At 38.4% G+C, this 21,386-nt stretch overlaps 1 protein-coding gene across 6 annotated transcripts; it reads right to left on the reverse strand.

Annotated features, from left to right (window-relative positions):
• Nucleotides 1-11,119: 11,119 nt before the first annotated feature.
• Nucleotides 11,120-20,044, reverse strand: kif23 (kinesin family member 23). Of its 6 annotated transcripts, none has more exons than XM_046865183.1 (24): nucleotides 19,922-20,044; nucleotides 19,397-19,463; nucleotides 19,167-19,295; nucleotides 17,127-17,232; nucleotides 16,884-17,020; nucleotides 16,665-16,777; nucleotides 16,406-16,576; nucleotides 16,113-16,157; nucleotides 15,719-15,831; nucleotides 15,510-15,631; nucleotides 15,296-15,398; nucleotides 15,117-15,196; nucleotides 14,910-15,029; nucleotides 14,652-14,811; nucleotides 14,409-14,570; nucleotides 14,166-14,332; nucleotides 13,903-14,076; nucleotides 13,430-13,618; nucleotides 12,940-13,206; nucleotides 12,283-12,516; nucleotides 12,121-12,209; nucleotides 11,943-12,015; nucleotides 11,774-11,844; nucleotides 11,120-11,690 (listed from the first exon to the last, which is right to left on the reverse strand). In XM_046865183.1, exons 1-24 carry the CDS (start codon nucleotides 19,936-19,938, stop codon nucleotides 11,675-11,677), a joined length of 2,925 nt encoding a protein of 974 aa, XP_046721139.1. In that variant the 5' UTR covers nucleotides 19,939-20,044; the 3' UTR covers nucleotides 11,120-11,674. The 6 variants fall into 6 exon arrangements, with proteins under 6 accessions (XP_046721139.1, XP_046721138.1, XP_046721140.1 ...); XM_046865182.1 differs by having other exon boundaries at nucleotides 11,934-12,015; XM_046865184.1 differs by lacking the exon at nucleotides 16,113-16,157 and having other exon boundaries at nucleotides 11,934-12,015.
• Between the last annotated feature and the right edge of the window lie 1,342 nt (nucleotides 20,045-21,386).

Raw genomic sequence — 21,386 nt, forward strand, 5'->3', positions numbered from 1 at the left:
ATTATAGTATTCACATAGTCCACTGCAACAGTAACACAGTAAAAGCAAAAGCTTTTAGTAAATATTGGGAACACATAAGTACATACTCATGGATGTTTCACAGACAGTAAGCCAGTCCTGACAGTTTGTCAACACTCTTGTGGTCGTTCCACAGACAGTAACCCAGTCCTGACAGTTTGTCACCACTCTGAGGTCACCTCTTGTTAATGTGTGGTCATGACATTTCCTGGGCTTCCAGAAACACTGGACAGCTAGATATGCTTAGAGTCTGACTAAGACAAATGCCCAGGCAGGGAAGAAAAAGTGATTCCAGAAAAACAGTCCATTTCCCTGATTCTGAATCACACATTGTTTCAGAATCAAGTGTGGTTTTATGCATGATTACATCACATCATTTTCCAGAAGATGTGCATGTAATTGCGCATTGAGTTATGGCACAAAAACAGCTTTGTGTCATCTAACTTTAATCATTACATGAACACCCTCAAGTTAACAAGCTGTGAGCAGTCAGTCATTAACTATTATATGTCTATTTGTATTTATGTGATAATAAATCTGTCCATATTTTGTTGGTTTAGGGGAAAAGAGCTGAATGTGGTGTTGGTATGCATGAGCAGCGAGAGACCCGCAGACAAGTGTGGCAGTGGGAAACAGCAAGATGAGGGACCCCAGGGATCAGGCGGCATGAGATGCCCCGAATGACAACAGGACCGGCCTGTCAACATTCATCTGCATTTTAACCTCCCTTTGGAATGACACGCTCACTGGCAGCACGCCTGATATATTGAGATGTAGTGCGAGAAACCCTGCTCTGGGCCTTCATTATCCAAGTACTGGGCTCTTGCACTATTTACCGAGTGGCCTGCTAATTGAGTTTTAATGTCAGAGAGTTCTCTCCAGGAAGCAAAGCACAGCTAGGTAGATGAGACTTTAAAGGGCAGCTATGGCCCACTAGACTGCTGTGAACCACAATGATGTGTGCCCGCCCAGAGGCGATAAAGGATAAAACACACACACAGACACATGCACACATTCCCAGTCTAGAACAACTTAAAAATGGAAAAAACAACATACACTATTGAAGTCTCATGGTCCCAGTGCATAAATAAGTAAAAGAGTAACTCAGCATAGGCTGTTAAAACATGTACACTCGAACAGCATACAGTAATCTACTCTCCAAAGATATGCATAAATCATATGATCATAAAAACGTACAAACAGCAACAAACTTGCACACTAGAGATTTGTGCACTGACCTGAAAGATGCTAAAGCTTAAAGATGCCGTGTTTGCAAACTAATTTTACTTTTCATCAAAAACCAAGCCAGCTTCAAATATTTTTTTTGCAGTCATCAAATTGGAATGTGTGAAATGATTAGAGGCAAATTGAATATTGAATTAAATGCGTTAATAGGAAAAAAACAGACTAAGAGTGTGTGCTCTGATTGCCCTATAAGCCAAATAAACATGAAATTTGCATCTCAAATGATTTCAACATTCAGAGATAAAATACTTGGAAGCTCATTAGAACCCACTTTACTCCAAATTATTTTGCTAGTCTGTCCCCTTCTGCACATAAAGACAGACAGCCAGAGAAAACATTATTTTATTCATGAAATAGCAGATAAACCCATGGCAATCATTTATTTCACAAAAAGCCAGGTTGGTTAATTAACAGTGTGAATTCAAGCAGGAAGTTGTTATTCCATCCAACACAATTGCATTGATATGTATTGCACAGATTATAACCTCAGACAAAATTACATATTTCTGGAATATAAATTTCCTTTGTTTTTGTTTTTTTTTGTTAAATAATTACAAAATTCATTGAAATAGCTCCCTCCTGTGCTATGATTTAATTTTGCATAATCAGAAAATATTTATTCTGAATAGAGGTTGTAGAACATCTGCACTATGTCCATGTTTTTGTTGTTGTTGTTTTAGGTGCTAATCAATTTGTAGAATGAACATCATCCAACATGGATATACAAAAATGCACTGCCTTTCTTTATAACTCCAAATATATCCATTTATGTCACTATTTTTTATCTGTGTTCAGATTTAATCCTGACATGGATTGAAACCAGAACATTTTGGTTTGTTAATTGTAATAATTATTTAAAACATAAATAAAAACTATTCTGTCTCTCTGCTTATAGGCCATGAGTGGGGCATTCCCTTAACTTCAACAACATGTTTATTAAGAAACATAATATAAACAATGGTGGAATAAAAACTGTTCTATGGTCAACCAACACAAGCAAGGTGACACATCAGTCAGTAATCGACTATTTACCACTTTAACCAGCATTGTCGTGCCCCAGTTTGTTTTGTGTAGGTCCGTGTTTCATGTTACTTTTCTTGTTTATTTATTTTGTCTTGTGTAGCACCTTGGTCCTGCGGGAATGTTGTTTCATTTTACTGTGTACTGTACTGTATATGGTTGGAATGTCAATAAAATCCTAATTAAAATGACTCGACTAAAGCTAAATCCTGACTAATAATATTTATGAATGTTATTCATATGTAGATATGAGCACAACTGCAGTGCTACAACCTTTTCTAGAATCTTGGAGATAGAGAGGGTTTGATAATTGGGCTTGTGTAGTTGGACAGCTGACAAGGGTTGAGGTCAGGCTTTATAATTAAAGGTTTCAAAACTGCCAGCTTAAAAGACTTAGGTACAGAACCCTAAGACATAAGGAAAACATTAGTACACAAGTTGATGGTTTTAATGAAGAAATAAGTCAAATTATTTTACAAGTAACCCTGTAGACAGCAGTGTAATTATAGCAGACAATCAACTACAAAGCTTCACTCCTATTCATGAGAATGACTTAATTTCATTAATCTCCTCATCAAAATCATCAACCTGCATTCTCGATCCCTTGCCTACAAGTTTCTTTAAACAGATAGCTCCAGAGGTAATTGAACCTTTTTTAAAAATAATTAACTCTTCCATTAGCACTGGTTATGTACCTAAATCCTTCAAACTGGCAGTTATCCACCCCCTTATTAAGAAACCTGACCTTGACCCATGTCAGTTGTCCAACTACAGACCAATATCAAATCTCCCCTTTATATCCAAAATTTTAGAAAAGGTTGTAGCACAGCAGTTATGCTCACACCTACTTATGAATAACATTTTTTAAATGTATCAGTCAGGATTTCGGCCTCATCATAGCACAGAGACGGCGCTAGTTAAGGTGGTAAATGACCTGTTATTGGCCTCTGATCAGGGTTTTGTCTCCTTACTTGTTTTGCTCGACCTTAGTGCAGCTTTTGACACCATTGATCACACTATACTGCTTGCTAGACTTGAGAACGTTGTTGGAATAAAGGAACAGCTCTCTTGGCTCAGGTCTTATTTGACTGATCGCTATCAGTTTGTTGATGTAAATGGTGAGTTCTCCACACTCTATGAGGTAAAGTTTGGTGTTCCTCAAGGATCTGTCTTAGGCCCACTGCTTTTCTCTTTATATATGCTGCCTCTTGGTGAAATCATTCATAAACATGGGATTCGCTTCCATTGCTATGCTGATGACACACAGCTGTATATTTCAGCAAAGCCAGATGAGCGAGATCAGCTTAACAATGTTGAGAAGTGTGTAAAGGACATTAGACAGTGGATGCTTAATAACTTTCTTCTGCTCAACTCAGATAAGACGGAAGTACTTTTTCTAGGACCACATGCAGCTAGAAGTAAACTTTCCGATTACGTAGCAACTCTGGATGGTGTTTCTGTTTCAGCGTGTACGGCTGTCAAAGACCTTGGTGTGATTATTGACCCGAGTCTTTCCTTTGAGTCTCACGTGAATAATATCACCAGGATCGCCTTCTTTCACCTTAGAAATATTGCTAAAATTAGAAATATGATGTCGTTACAGGATGCAGAAAAACTAGTTCATGCTTTTGTTACTTCTAGATTAGACTACTGTAACGCTTTACTGTCTGGGTGTGCGGTAAGTGCATAAATAAGCTTCAGTTAGTTCAGAATGCAGCAGCAAGAGTCCTCACTAGATCTAGGAAATATGACCACATCACCCCTGTTTTAATCAATCTACACTGGCTCCCAATCAAATCTCGCATTGATTATAAAATATTACTACTGACGTATAAAGCACTTAACGGTCTCGCACCGCAGTATCTGAGTGAACTTCTGTACCAGTATGATCCTCCACGCCTACTTAGATCAAAAGGTGCTGGCTATCTGTTGGTTCCTCAAATAATGAAGATTACAGCAGGGGGCAGATCTTTCTCTTATAAAGCCCCACAGTTATGGAACAGCCTTCCAACCAGTGTTCGGGTTGAAAACTTATTTATTTAGTCAAGCCTTTTATCAGTAGGTTTTTCTTAGGTAAAGGCTCAGATCTGGAGGGAACATGGATATAGAGTGTTTGGTGAACTGGTATATTTGTATGCTGTCGTCCCCTCACATTCACACGTTTACTCGGGTTTGCTGACGGTGGTGTGGTGTGTCGTCTCTTATCCCAGAGATCCCTCATGTCTTTGTTACCTTCTGGTTCTCCCTTTCAGTTATGCTGCCATAGCGAGTCTTGCGAGTCCAAACTGCACAGTGACATTAACTTTCATACACCAATAGGGACACTTAATAATCCATATCCTTCTCTTCCCGTCACCCTCTCTCTCTCTCTCTCTCTCTCTCTCTCTCTCTCTCTCTCTCTCGGTCGAGTTAAACATGCTCCTGAGGCTCCAGTGACCACTGTTCCTGCCCCTCTCCCCTCCGTGGATCTTCACACTTCTGTGCAGCTTGGGACGGTCTCTCATCAACACCTTGGGTGGTTCCATGTAATTCCGGAGTAGAACGGGTGCTTTGAGGATGGATTGGACTGTAGTTGGTGTCGGCGGTCTGCTGCACTGACTCGGGAGTGCAGTTTGCTTCTGATCGCCATCACTGTACCCCGCAGCATTGTATATCTGCTTCAAATGGACATTTGGTGCAACCCAGATGAGGATGGGTTCCCTCTTGGGTCTGGTTCCTCTCAAGGTTTCTTCCTTATGCCATCTCGGGGAGTTTTTCCTTGCCACAGTTGCTCATCAGGGACAAACATACTTACAAAGAACATATTTACGTTTAATCACCACATTATCTGTGTAAAGCTGCTTTGAGACGATGTTCATTGTTAAAAGCGCTATACAAATAAAAAAATAATGAATTGAATTGTTTACTTACATCTCTACCATAAAATGTTTAGCAGAAGACAATGCACAAATACATTATACATACATTATATGTAACAATTATAGTTGCATATACTTCAAAGATGCAATGTTTGTGGATACTGTTGGAAGCTGTACATTTCCAATTGGGATGAATAAAGTATCTATCTATCTATCTATCTATCTATCTGTCTGTCTGTCTGTCTGTCTGTCTGTCTGTCTGTCTAACCGTCTGTCTTAATGTTGTTGAATGATTATCACTGTAGAGTGGCTAATCACAGTGCCATAAAAGTGCACAAAGTGTGAGTCCTTAAACTCTTTCTCTCAGGTTAGTCACTGTCCTGCAAGCTTAAGTTGAATCTAATCCAGAGATATACAGTATTGTTCAAAATAATAGCAGTACAATGTGACTAACCAGAATAATCCAGGTTTTTAGTATATGTTTTATTGCTATGTGGCAAACAAGTTACCAGTAGGTGCAGTAGATTCTCAGAAAACAAACAAGACCCAGCATTCATGATATGCATGCTCGTAAGGCTGTGCAATTGGGCAATTAGTTGAAAGGGGTGTGTTCAATCACTGGCTTGAATGCCAGTGTGACATTCAATCACTGAGGTCATCAATTCTGTGAAAAAACAAGTGTGAATCAGGTGGCCCCTATTTAAGGATGAAGCCAGCACTTGTTGAACATGCATTTAAAAGCCTGAGGAAAATGGGTCATTCAAGAACTGTCAAGAACAGCATACTTTGATTAAAAAGTTGATTGGAGAGGGGAAAACCTATAAAGAGGTGCAAAAAATTCTAGGCTGTTCAGCTAAAATGATCTCTAATGCCTTAAAATGGAGAGCAAAACCAGAGAGACGTGGAAGAAAACGGAAGACAACCATCAAAATGGATCAAAGAATAACCAGAATGGCAAAGGCTCAGCCAATGATCAGCTCCAGGATGATCAAAGACAGTCTGGAGTTACCTGTAAGTACTGTGACAGTTAGAAGACGTCTGTGTGAAGCTAATCTATTTTCAAGAATCCCCCGCAAAGTCCCTCTGTTAAAAAAAGGCATGTGCAGAAGAGGTTACAATTTGCCAAAGAACACATCAACTGGCCTAAAGAGAAATGGAGGAACATTTTGTGGACTGATGAGAGTAAAATTGTTCTTTTTGGGTCCAAGGGCCCCAGACAGTTTGTGAGACGACCCCCAAACTCTGAATTCAAGCCACAGTACACAGTGAAGACAGTGAAGCATGGTGGTGCAAGCATCATGATATGGGCATGTTTCTCCTACTATGGTGTTGGGCCTATTTATCGCATACCAGGGATCATGGATCAGTTTGCATATGTCAAAATACTTGAAGAGGTCATGTTGCCTTATGCTGAAGAGGACATGCCCTTGAAATGGTTGTTTTAACAAGACAATGACCCCAAACACACTAGTAAACGAGCAAAGTTTTGGTTCCAAACCAACAAAATTAATGTTATGGAGTGGCCAGCCCAATCCCCGGACCTTAATCCAATCGAGAACTTGTGGGGTGATATCAAAAATGCTGTTTCTGAAGCAAAACCAAGAAATGTAAATGAATTGTGGAATGTTGTTAAAGAATCATGGAGTGGAATAACAGCTGAGAGGTGCCACAAGTTGGTTGATTCCATGCCACACAGATGTGAAGCAGTTTTAAAAAACTGTGGTCATACAACTAAATATTAGTTTAGTGATTCACAGGATTGCTTATTCCTAGAAACAAAAATGTTTGTACAAAATAGTTTTGAGTTTGTACAGTCAACGGCATACACTGCTATTTTTTTAACACACCCCTTTCAACTAATTGCCCAATTGCACAGCCTTACGAGCGTGCATATCATGAATGCTGGGTCTTGTTTGTTTTCTGAGAATCTACTGCACCAACTGGTAACTTGTTTGCCACGTAGCAATAAAAAATTTACTAAAAACCTGGATTATTCTGGTTAGTCACATTGTACTGCTATTATTTTGAACAATACTGTAGCAGTAAATTAGACATCCAATTTATCTGAGTTGGTGACAGAACATCAGGGATACTGAGTTGTTCTCAGGGCTTTTGAGGGAATGTTAAATAGTACATACAGTTCATACTAACTAAAATATTGGGTTTATGCTGTATTTGTATTGGAGTTGTACAACAAGGGCAAATTCAAACATATGTTGCTCTGTTACAATACAGATGCATATTGCATCACACTCTTCATGTCTGCGAAGGACAGAATTCAGAATAATTTAAATTAAAACATCTTGCAGATTAAATACCAGATATTGCTATAAGCTGCAAAAGTGTTTATTTTAAAAGTACAAGGCAGTGTAATAGGTAACTAGCCAAGCACGAGGACAGCACAGATTATTTCTACACTTTAATGGACTTTAGGCAAAGAAGGAAAAGTATTTTTCATATCATTTGTTCTGAAATTGCTTTTTCATATACAACACACTCAGCTGATGACCTGTATACAAATCTGAAGCATTTACAATTACAATTACAATACGATTACCTCATGATGTTGGTACCTGGAGGGTGTTCTTGTAGTGAAGTGATACTAAAGTCTCAGAATTAACCATTTCTGCAGTTAAGAGTAAAAACCTATGATAGTCAAAGGTTCTACCGATTATTTTGCTTAAGGGATTATAGGAAATCAGTTACATAAAGCATATAGCAGAATAAAGTAATGTGCAATGAATTTAAAAACTCTTTAAAAAAAAAAAAAAGAAATCTGTTAACATGTCATGAGCAACAGGTTTTTATGTACATAAATGACAAATAAAATCACAACAAAATAAAAAGTTGCATAAGTGTGCACACTATTATACTGTTTTTCTGAAAGAATCTATTAGTGATATCTTCACTTGGCTCTCCTATGCACAAAATGCTTCAGGTTAGCCATCAGATTTTAGTCTGGCTTTCAAAAACTGATCTTTTGGTTCAGCCATTCCATTGTTGATCTGGATGTATTGAGTTGGTTTATTGTCATGCTGAAAGGTGACGTTTCTTTTTCATGTTCATCTTACTAATAGACACCTGAATGTTTAGGACAAGAAAACTAATATAATCTACAGTTATTCATGATCCCCTCCACTTTGAGCAAAAATCCTCAGTTCTAGCTGAAGAAAAGCAGCCACCCCAATGCTGCAGTGTTGGTACAGTATAGTGTTCATGTAGTAATGGACTTTTATGAGAACCAAACATCTTTTAGAAGTGATCCAAACAGATTAATAACCACTCTAGCCCTAGTCCAGGTAAATGAGAAGTATGAGATTTTTTTGTCATCTGAGTAATCAGTACTTTTTTCAGATATTCCAGCAGCTCGCTAAATGTTGCTGTAGGCCTCTTAGCAGTCTTCTAGGTACATTTGCACCTTTTCTACATTTTGAAGGGTGCGTTTCTTGCTGAATTCACTGCTCTGATGCCATGTCTCCTTGTTGATGATATTTTTTCAAAGTGTTCAGTAAAAGATCTAACCCTTATACAATCTTTTTAATACCCCTTCTCTGATCTATAACTTTCAACAAGTGATACACCATGCATTCTTTGTAAGCTGTTTGTGCACCATGGCTTCAGCAGACATACAAATCTAAGATCTGATAGAAATCCTAAAGAAACAGCTGATCTTTATTTGGGGTTCATTGTAATACTTGACAGCATGTGACAGATCTTAGGAGATCATGGGCCCAGACCTATTAAAAGTGTCCAGCTTGGTGATTTTTTGCCCATGATAACTCAAATTCATGTTCTTGGCTGACAGGAGTGGAGTTTGATGTGGTCTTCTTCAAGGTTTGATATGCATGCTGAGGTACTTCTCTGTTCACAACAGATCTGCTTTTTATAATTACTTCAGTCTTCTTGGCAGCTCAGACTTTCAGACCAGTCTTTTTTATTTCATTTCTTTCCAGGTCTTGCTCACCAACAAGGTTTTTCATCTTGCAGTCCTTTTTTTTTTTTTTTTTGGGTTTGTTTTGCATTGTTCTGTTTAAACCATAGAACAAAATCAGCAGTTTTTGAAAAACCTATAATTCCAAACTTAACGCTAAACCCAACAATCATACCACATTTGGAGTTAGACATCATGCGTATATTACGGGTTCATAAAGTCACTGTTTGAAATGGATGAATGGTTGTTAGTGTAATTTAAAAGTCTTGGCTTTGCAATGTTTATAATCCAGAGAACATTTTCTCGGTCACGACTTGATTCACAGCTTCTGTTTACAGTGATCAACTTCTTGAAGGCGCAGAAGCTCATAAACAACTGCTAAACATTGAAAATTGAATGAACGTGACTGACGTTTTAAAGCCTTGAAGCTTCACAAAAAGCACTTGAGTGCATCAAGTGGCCAATAAGTGGAACAGCTGTCACTCGAGGTTTGGTTATTTGCCATTTCATCACAAATGCCAATTGTTTATAGAATTACAGCATATTTAAAACACATTTCAGGACATTTCCCACTCTATAGGCTTTAAATTATGTTTAAAGGACCGGTGGGATAATGCAGTGATTTGGTAAAAAAATCAACCAAAATGGGATGTTCAGGGTGTATTTTACAAATGTTTGACATTCAAACCAATTACAAATATAATTTCAATGGCATTGCATTTGCAATTATACAATATGCTGTACCAAGTCTTGAAACAAAAATAAATGATATCTCCTTTATATTAGCTTATACATGCTACAAAATATATATAAACACACCCTGTGAAGTGCAGCTACACAAGCAGGAAAGGTGTGTTGTCCTTAAAACTGATATGGTTTGCAGTCTCCTGAATAATTTTTCATTTTACTTTTTTTTTTTTTTAATAGGCTGATGTTAAATTAGGGGGTAACATCTAAATAATGAACATTAAAAAAAAGAACAAATAAAACAAATCTGCTTTTAACATTATTACCTTTTGTTGGATTAATTTTTTGTAGGGTGACAAAGAATTTAATTTAAGTGAGGATCCAGAATTTCCTACTGCTTTAATCAGATTATCAACTCATCAGCTCATTCATGAATAAAAGAAACTAAGGAAAATATAATTCCTGTAATTAAAGATAACACATACAAACAAAGCAATCTTTATCTTTAGTGCTTTTGTTGCAGGTAAAAATGACTGTGTTTATCATTTCTCCCAGAGTGACAGGACTGTTCTCACAGCACACTCCAGTGTTAACACAAACGGAAATACTTTTCACAAAATCATATCAGTGTCATTGTACATGTTTCTTGGGGAAAAAGCATTACCTGCATCAGATTCCGAAAAAGCAATGAACTCAATTGAACTAGTGGTTGTTAAGCAACTTCACTCACTGCTGTTTCTTTAAATGAAAGAAAAATCTGGGTTTTAGGAATAAAGTTAACAATACCATGATGTAACCTCTAACTAGAACATCTTTAAGTCAGTTTTCTCCCACAGAAGAAGCCCCATCAGTATAGATTTCAGTGTGTTTCTGTGGACTTGCTGCTGCAATCATAAACATCAACATGAACCAGTTTTAGAAGAAGCCACACAAACCCTGACCATGCCACTACATTTGTCAATGAATTTGTATGTTTTGAGAACATTTTGGCCTTTTTTTTTTACGTTATTTCTGTTTCCAGATTCTTTTTTGTAGCTCTTTTCAATATTTCTTTGCAAATTCCGGTCTGACCCACGGAGTCTTATTGGTAATAAGGATTCTTTGCGATGACCTCTTTACTTCAGCTCTGGATTATAAAACCTTTGCTCTGTGGTAGGTGTTTGGGTTTTTCTTTACAGGTCTCACACTAGCACAAGCAACAAATACAATCAAAATCGCAAAATTCACTGCAGATTATCTGCACTTCAACCTTTTGACCACCAGACTGCACTATTATACATAACCACAGCTCCTCTTGCAGACTAATGTACTGCAGCCCTCTTCCACTGGTACAAAGAAAGAAAAATGAAACCAGGACAAGTACACAAGGATTAAATTTATGTGAAAATAACATACAAAAAAAAAAGACTCATAAGCCGTTTAACAGTTCATGAGTAGTGTGAATGCCACGGTGTTCAGATTTGTTCTGACAAGCTGTATTTATATCATACAAGTGAGAAAACTGTCTTTACTACAATCAGCATTGCAATTAATAATGAGGTTCTACTTAGAAAACAAAATCCAGACTAGCATATGCTTAGATTACCCTACTTCAGCAACAGCCCATTTCAAAAGAGGAAAAAGGATTATAGAAAACCTTCACACATTTGAGGGTCAGTAGGGGATTTTACACACCCCATACCTTAGTTATAAGCCTTGATTAAATTGGGCCCAAATATGTGATCGTAACACAAAAGTTGAAAACACATTACATTACAAAACCCCTTTGGTGAATTTATATACAGGCCTATGTATAAAAGTGTTTTATATAAAAGTATTTTAAAAAGTTAAATAGTAGAAAGTATTGCACAGTGATGAGAGGTTTCAAGAAGGAAGAACTCTTGACTGTGATAGCAAAAGGAAAGGCTTTGGGTGCTTAAGGCTTTCTGCGTCTGCAAGACAAAATATTGGATTAAAGTCAATAATATTTAGTTCAGTAGTAGGATTAAATGCAAATATTTAGAAAAGAACTTACTTTGGATATCCATGGTGTTGATAACCAGGTCCCAGGTTTGAGCCAGCTCTCATCTCCACTGCCACAGCACACTAAATAGCGCAGAGACAAAGAGAGGGTTAAGCAGTCATTTGTAGAAAATATTACAGATTGTACTCAGTATTGAACAACAACAACCTACATCCCGTACCCTAGTCTCTACATCTGTCCAGTCCCCATCCGTACGTTCATCCTGTTTATTCTCCGACGACCTCCTTTTACGGCTGCACCAGAACAAAGTCAAAGAATAGATTTATAAACAATGCACAGCAAAATAACTCAGTCTCTTGTAGAAAGCATACAGTACATGCAGATTTTTTTTTATGTACCTTGGGCCTGCTGCATTTTCTTGTTTTAATGTTTCAATATCAGTGAACTGAACTGCTTGTCCCCCACCTCTAGTTTTGAAAACCTCACCCTGAAAAACAAATTTCATTAGTCAAGGACAAGACATGTATGCCAAATAGGATGGACTAAACCTTGAAAAGCACCTTAATGAGCTTGGTCTGGATCTCGCCATCAGAAGCCACTTCTTGGTGTGTCAGCATGTACTTGTCGCACTTGGACAGGGCTTTCTCACTGGGAGCGTTCACCTTGATCGAGTTAGGAACCATGGGCTGCATCACGGTGTCCAGCTCCACATTGGTGTTGGGTTTGTGGTCTACCCATCTCTCACCACCAGCTGACTGTGAGCGCCTGTGCATTGGCCGAACCGTTGGCCCAGTCTACACAACCAAAGCACACATAAATCAGGACATGGCCCAGACATATTACATTCGACTGTTAGTCAGTTAGATGAGCTAAATTCTATCAGAGCATAGATTAATCATGCTACAATGGCAAACATTACATAAAAGTCCGATACACATTTTTAGAGAACAAATCTGTTCACGTGAAGAAAGAAAAAAGGTTTACTGGCCAGCTATAATGCACAAAGATGCTGTTATTCAATGATCACAATTTTTCAGATAGAGATGAATTTATTTGTTTAAGTGTAAAACATGACCAAATCATGGTAGTTTAGTAGTCATCAGCATAATTTGTACCGAATTTCTCTACAAATGTGCATCCACCAGGCAATGCATTTAAAAACAATTGTTAGTATCAAGGCAGCGCTACCTACAACTACAACATGATACGTCACTGACCCTGTAACAAATTTCCTCTAGGTCTACATCTGCTGGCTGAACTGGCATCTCACAGTCTTTGGACCAGCCCCTGCCTCTTCTTCTGCTAAGGCTTCCGGGGACAACCTGAGCTCTGTATCTACCATGGGGTGGTGAGGGGCTGCCCTGCCTGTTGGCCTGTGGCGTTCGCTGCTCCCACTCGGAGATGCAGGAGGCCACAGACACACTGCTATTGCTAGGGGAAAGGGGGGCTGGCCTGACAACTTTGGGAAGGGTATATTCTGAGGCCTGACAGAAAAAGGGAGCAGTACAGTTAGACGGAACAGAGATTTCAGTTAGTGCACAGTTAAAAAACAAACTGGTATGAAAACACAAGATCACCTATTAAAAAATGTCACGGATTATACAAATATTACAGAAAATGATCACGCAAGTAAAACAAACAAAAATATTGGAGCACAAATATCTGATTATAGACTGGTTAATAAATAAATAATAAATATAAACTTACAGGCATTGGCGAAGGTGAGGCTGATCTTTTTGGAGGCACTCTGTCCTTTTCTCTGGAAGGTCGCTGTGGTTTATCTGGTCGAGTGTCTGCCTTGCTCTCCGTTACTATAGCCTTGAGCTGTTTCAGCTTTTCATCTTTTACCCAAAGCTTGTTCTGCATTTCTAGTTCCTTGGCATTTACCCGCCTTTCCTGAAAAATAACACAAAGCGTCCAGTCAAAAACTGTGCAGAATCTAACTCGGCATACTTGAAAGTGTAAAACAATCTGGGCTGAAACCGGTCACCGAAAACGGATCACTGAAAACCTATTTTCCCAATCTCTTTTTTGGTGTTTTAGCCAAAGTAGGTTCATGTAGTTAATTTAACAAAAAATTAATTGTATTGACAAACTAGGATCGAAAAGCAGATACCTCTGAGAAGTATAAATTGTTAATCAAAAATCATAATATATTCAAATATAGCAAGGCTACTTACACACTCCTTTTGCCACCTGAGCTTTTCATCAGAGACAAAGCCTTGCATGCGTGCCTCCATTCGCTTCTTTTCTGACAGCTCCCGCTGCAACAACTGGCCTCTGCTCTCCAGCTCCTGCTGTAATGCACGCTTATCCTCCTCATAGATGTTTGTGGTTTTCTGCAGAATGTCAATCTGGACACAAAGAAAGCAGCATTAATCTCCACACCGCACATAACAGTAGTAATGATTACACAGCTGTGGATTTGAATCTTCAGAATTACCTTGTACTCCAGCATCTTGGATTTCTTCTCTAGACGATCAATCTCGCTTTTCTGATTCTGGATCATTTTGTCTTTCTCACCCAGCTTGCCCCGTTGCTCATGGATGAAATTCTCTTTAGAGATTAGGTTGCCATCCAGTTCTTGAAGCATGGACTTCAGCATTTTGGCTATTAAGAAATGTAAATTATTAGTACTGGCATTCTCAGAAGACTTCTAAATTGAAAACCACTAAAAGAAACATACCCGCTTTGTTGTACTCTTCAGTCATCATATGGCGAATCTTATGTCGTTTCTCCAAAGCCTCAATAAATCTAGGTAGCGTATGGTCATCGGCAGGGTCAGAGATTTCACAAGGAGGCAAGGGGGGCAGATTTTGCAACAAATGGCTCAGGGCTGTGGAAGGTTCTGGACAGAAAGTCTCAAGCATTAGACACATATCTTCCACCTGGATTTGAGATTCTGTTCTGTACAAGAGGATTATAATACCTCCATTTACTGGGCCGCCACGTTCCTCTAGCCGGCGAGACAGCTCGTCTTTGAAGGCTTGATTCCTCTGTCGGCGTCCTGCAGCAAAGCCACAAATGGGCCGATCAACAGGCCGAGCCACTTCTACTTCCTGAGTCATCTCAGCAAACCTCATCACCAGCTGTCAAACACACACACCCCCCCACCAGTTACAGGACTGAATATTTACAACACTGAATATCAGAATTCGCAACACAAACAAGAACAAAATCAACTTACCATAGTTTCTTCATAATCATCTGCCTTAGGGTTCACACAGACCACCATTCTGACTTTCCCCTCTCCATCAAAATAATTTTTAAATAGATGGGTCACTTTAGAGTCTCTGTATGGGACCATCTGAGAGGAAACCAAGTGCCATTACATCATAACACTGTGTGATAAATAAAAAACTAAATAAAATAAAGATAAAAAATAAATAAATACCTTGTTTGTTCCACACATCTGATTCTCCCTGAGAACTTCAATGCAAGTTCGAAGAGTCATTAGAGACTGATTGATGTTGCCTGGAGAATTAATATTTTTTAATAAATATTGCATTCCATGTAAAACACAGTTTAGAATGTTGAGAAAAAGCTGTCTCCCCTTCACTAGAGAACACTAACCTGCTTCTCGAAGGCGGTTGCCCTCTGCACGGGTTCGGCTTGTGCGTTCACTTCCAGCCAGGTCCACCAGACACACTTGACTCACATTCACCTGGTTCTTGTCCTGTAAGGAAATGTAAAAACTTTAATGCTGACCTAAAAATGAAAAAAAAAAAAAAGTGCCACCTTGAAACGTTCCCTCAGCCAAATCTTGGTGATATTTTTGAAAGTTCACCTGAAGGACATTGTCTCCATCCGCGTCCAACGGGGCTTGCGCCAGTTTAATGATGAAGACGCTGTGTGATCTGCTCGACTCCCGGTTTAGCTGAGTATTTGCTATCCTGCGCTTCTTTTGACCTGGAAGTAAATTTTTAGTGGCAAGTTATAATTAAAGCTGTGGTCAACATTGGGTATGAAAATGGCAGCTACATTTTTTCAACTCACCCCTCCAAAAGACTTCAAATGCTTCCTCTGTTGATTTTACTTCAACTTCTGTGCATCCGGCCACATACATGTTGTGATTTTGATCTTCACGTAAAATCTTGGACTGGGGTGGTCTTAAAAACAGCAGCAAAAAAAACAAATACAAGTTAGCACACTCATCTTATATCTTCCGACAAGCAAGCACAAAAATAGCTTTCCAGCCATGCTGCTATAAGTGATATGCTTCTGCTGTGAGCCAGGTTAGGACAAAAGCTGCAAGATATTCTATACAAGCCAAAACACAGAAGGAAAACAAAGCTCAGACAACAGTAGTGCACACCACAGCTACACACAAAGACAGGAAATTTTGCGCAAGTATCTGACTATCTACAGGCGTTATCCACTGGTCACGTACATGAACTCAGTGTTGTGCCGAAGAGGTGTCCCTGTACCATTCCACCTAGCAAAGGAACACAAACATTTACTGCAAGCTAAAGAGTAAATACTTAATCTTGTCTCTCTTTACATTTTTTTTTTTTTTTTAATTTCCTTTTTTTTTTTTTATATTAAGAAAAGTAGGGCCATGTTCTCAAGCAGTACAACCAGAGCCTCAAATCAAGATATGCGTAAATAAAAATTATTCTCTGTGCTCTCCGCCACAATGATTCTGAACAAAGCAAACAAAATATACAGCAATTCTGAGCTTACTTTGGCCTTATTGGGTCATATGGAGCCTCCTCCAGGAGATCATAGATGTAGTTATTATATATCTCAATGTAGGAGACAAACACACTGTAGCTACTGTCCTCATCCACCCCTCCAGCCTTGGAAGCCTCTTCTGGAGTGATCATGTCAGCAAACTCTGGATCAACTCTTTGCCTGCACAACGAAATAAGATGAAACAGTCAATTTGATAAAAAATAAAATATGGTGTCAACACACCTTATTAAACTGAACTGTTATGTACCTTGAGGATGGAGTCTTTGGTACAGATGACTGACTTTCTTGTTTCTGTCGTTCCAAAAGAGCATCCACCTGGTTTTGTATTTCCATGCCATTCTTATCATCTGGCTTGAAGACCTTCATATAGATATAAAAAAACAGAATATTTTAACAAAACAAACAAAGAAAAAACAATAGAATGTCAAATTTATCAATGAAACAAAAAGTACTAAATGTTGCATACAAATCTTTTGGCCTGGTAAGGACCAATGCTGTTGAAGATCATGTCCAGTGAGCGGGGCAGGAGCCCACCTTGGCCTGGGGAACCAGTCATTGTGTAGGTTTTTCCACTGCCAGTAACACCATAGGTGAAGAGAAGACCTACAGAAACATTGAAAAATGTAAAAGTCATGGACGCGTCAATCAATGTAGAAAATTGTACCTTTTTTTTTAATTATTATTAAGTGTGCAGTGAATTGTTCTATACCATTTTTGCCATGAATAAGATCTTCCACAAGAGGTTTTGCGACATCCTCAAACAATTCCATCTGTGTGGTTTTAATTCCAAACACCTTCTTGAAGGAATACTGAGTCTGCAAAGCAAGAACAATTGCTACAAATCAACACAATTCTGTGTTATGTAAGGAATAACGCACAAACTAACGCAACAAAAAGGATGCCAGGGGGCAAGGCGGATTAGATTTGCATTATAACAGAATAATCTAGAGCGTGTTATTCCACAGCTGTACTATGTTGATATATAGTGCACCCATTGCATCAGTCATTTAATTCAGAATAAATACCTCCCATGTTTTTTTTTATCATTTAGCTAAAACAAGTTATCATATTCAAAATATTCGAAGAGCATTACAATCAAAACTGTACAACCAAACATTACATGGTCTCAAATAATAATAAAATCTGTGTCTAGTATGGCTTTTGTGTATTTATTACATTAGTAATGATGTTGAACTTGAATTAAATTTATTAAGTTTTTTGTTAAAGCACATATTGACCCATTAGTGTTAAACTGTATTGCTGAGGTTGTAACTTATAATTCATAAACATCTATGTGGGAAATCTGAAGAAAAAAAAAAAAAAAAAAAAAAAAAAGGAATCCCACCAACTAAAGATTCCTCCCCATGAACTTAAGGAAGACAACTACCAGTTCAGGGAGTAACAATGGATGAATGCAGCATGAGAAGGAATCGGAGTAGCACATCTTGTGTCTCAGTTTGAGAGAAATCAACACACTTGTACAAACACTCGCTTAACGTTTACTATACAGATCACTGGAAACAGAATAGAAGTATCTCGTACATCATTCTTAGTATGCCAGCTTGCTGCAAAAATAAAAAAACAGCCTGAATAAACGAGTGCATCCATGAAACTATTAAGGAAATTGTCATTTTATGCCGACCAATTTTTTTTCAAATGTAAACACATTTTTACTATGGGTGTGTTTGTTATCAAGCCTCTATCTTGCTTCTGGTTCAAATCAAATATACTCTAAACCAATCCCAGCATTTTGTGAGGCAATAAAAATCTAAATACCTTAAACAGTGGACTTTATTTTCAGTCTGACTAGTCAGAACTGGAAAGATCACGGCTTAAACGCTGGCAATAGTCTCTTTGGGGAGGTGGTAACTTGATGGTTAAGGCTCTGGTTTACTGATCAGAAGGTCGGGGGTTCAAGCCCGGCTATCGCCACGCTGACACTCTTGGAGCTCTTGAGGAAGACCCTTAACACCTATAACATGGTTGACACTTCGCTTTGACCCTAGCTTCCTAACACCACTGGGATATGCTATCAACTTTATTTTGCTGTACAGTACATAGGTACATTAAGCACCACTCTTTCATCAGCCATAACCTTTTAGGGATTAGCTTTTGCTCACACTGCTGCAAAGTAGAGCTCACAGAGTAAGGTGGCCTTATGCTGGTTGGATTGTCACATGCCATGACAGACTGATAAATAAAGCTTAGTTACGACTATGTGTATTGATGTATTGTCACTATTCCGCACAAACTCTAGATACTTGTGTGAAATTCACAGTTCAGTAGTTTTTGAAATACCAGCCTATCTGATACATGCCATCCACACATAGATCGCCCACATCGTGCTGCTGCGACATACCAAGCTGATTTATCTTCAGCTGCATGTGAACATACGGTCTTTCTAACACAGAGACCACGCTGCAATTATCGAGTCCAAAAATACAGATTTTATCCAAGTGAACTTCAATGTGTTGTATTATTTCAGAAAGAATTCGATAAGCACTTGTAAATCCAACATGTAATACAAAAAAATGTAAAAAAATAAATAAATAATAATTGTTCTTTCATGCAAATTATCCATCTTGTATGTTTTCACTGAAGTTATTGTTTTACTTTGTACCAGTGTTTAATGTTGTTTAAATTGGAGTCTTTTTCACAGATTGTAATTCTGTATTGTTCTAAGGCATAAAGTTGGGAGCTAGGCAGGCAGAAACATCTCACAATTACAAAACTTTCAATCTTCACTTACTTCTTTGAACTCCCCATTCCGATTGGCTTTAAGGCCATCAGGGGCATGAAGCTGGATAGTGGTACTACTGATCACCTCAATACAGCATTCTTCATCCTCTGCTCCTAGTGGTCGCACACGACAGTACACCTGCTCGCGCACACACACACACACACACACACAGTCCAGTTCAAAGCCACCAATGACCATTAACAGAAGTGTCGTGTGATAAAATACACAAATGTACTCACTCCGACTGGATCCTTTAGGTTGCTTGCTGGCTTTTTAGGGGCAGGTCGCCGCGGGGTCTTGCCTTTACTGTCATAAAAAAATAAACAAGTACAATAATCGCCGACAGTAATTTTTTTTCCCGCAAGACAAAATTTAAAAAGTATCTTGGCAGGTAATAAGTTCCAGGTTGAGTTCGTGAGTGGGTTATGGTCAGTTACTCTCAGTGTTTAAAGTTACCCAGGTTAGTTAGCTTGTTTATTCATTAATTTATATGTTATATACACTATATAGTTTATTCAACACACAGTAAAACTGACATATGTCCAATAAACTAGCTAATAAAGTAGCTAATTAGCTACCGACACTAAGGTATAGTTCCGAGCCTTCAGCACAGCCTGCTCTTGAATGTCGCCATGACGGCCAGCTTGGTCATATATGCTGCTATTATTTCAATGTTCATTATTAGAAAACAAGAGTAAAAAAAAACTCACGTCTGTTACGCTTAGGAAAAAAAACTAGTGACCGAATTATAACCAAATACTCACGTAGGCCTGATCATCATGTTCTTTTTGTGTAAATCAGCGACTCCGGAATCTCTCGCTGCTCCCCTCACACAAATTCGAATTTCGTTCCCTCCGTCTATCGACAAACAAGTTTTTCAAATCGGACCAATCAGAGCGCAGGAAAAGGTCACGAGCCCGCAAGACGCTCCGCCCTTAAAGACGTCATATCCGCTTTGATGATTCTTCCTACACTGAGCAGACTGTTCTTCCGCCTTAATTCGTTACAGCTCAACTACAGATTTTATATGTACACACATAAACACACACACACAGTGTGTATATATATATATATATATATATATATATATATATATATATATATATATATATATATATATATATACACACAGTACAGACCAAAAGTTTGGACATACCTTCTCATTCAAAGAGTTTTCTTTATTCATGACTATGAAAATAGTAGATTCACACTGAAGGCATCAAAACTATGAATTAACACGTGGAATTATATATGGAATTATATAAATAACAAAAAGGTGTAAAACAACTGAAAAATGTCATATTCTAGGTTCTTCAAAGTAGCCACCTTTTGCTTTGATTACTGCTTTGCACACTCTTGGCATTCTCTTGATGAGCTTCAAGAGGTAGTCACCTGAAATGGTCTTCCAACAGTCTTGAAGGAGTTCCCCGAGAGATGCTTGGCACTTGTTGGCCCTTTAGCCTTCACTCTGCGGTCCAGCTCACCCCTAAACCATCTCGATTGGGTTCAGGTCCGGTGACTGTGGAGGCCAGGTTATCTGGCGCAGCACCCCATCACTCTCCTTCTTGGTCAAATAGCCCTTGATGCCTTCAGTGTGACTCTACAATTTTCATAGTCATAAAAATAAAGAAAACTCTTTGAAGGAGAAGGTGTGTCCAAACTTTTGGTCTGTACTGTATGTTGTTCAAGAAGGTTCTGATAAACATTTGCATTCACTATTCTTGAAATCACAGATTTGGAACGACCAACTTGTCTTGCTATGGCTGAAAGGGTCATGCCTTTGGCCTTCATCTGGACAACCTGCTGCCGGAGGCTTTCAGTCACTTTAGAATGGCCCACCATCTTGCAGAGTCAGTAAAACTGGAAGTTAGGCTGCCAGTTAAATAGGGGTTGACAGATAATCAAGGAAATTAGCACCAGGTACCAGATTAACACCAATAACTGGGAGGTATCTGAAAGTGTTCTCTAATTTTGATCAGTGTGTTTTCTGCAAAATAATTGTTTTTTTTTAAATGCCTTAGTAATTTTGTGGAAAAGGTTCTTCATAATGACATTACGGAGCGGCTGGGTGTAAGACACACCCAAAAGAAAGACAACTCACTTCCATAACTCTCTCACCAAAAACAGTGAAGAATCCCACAACCAACAGAAATGGCAGACTATCGTTGAACAAGACAACACACATGTAAATATATTTACAACTGGTTTAATACAGTGAGTATTTACAAT

The sequence above is a fragment of the Silurus meridionalis genome, chromosome 13 (genome assembly GCF_014805685.1).
Source record: "Silurus meridionalis isolate SWU-2019-XX chromosome 13, ASM1480568v1, whole genome shotgun sequence".
In the NCBI taxonomy this organism is placed as follows: Eukaryota; Metazoa; Chordata; class Actinopteri; order Siluriformes; family Siluridae; genus Silurus; species Silurus meridionalis.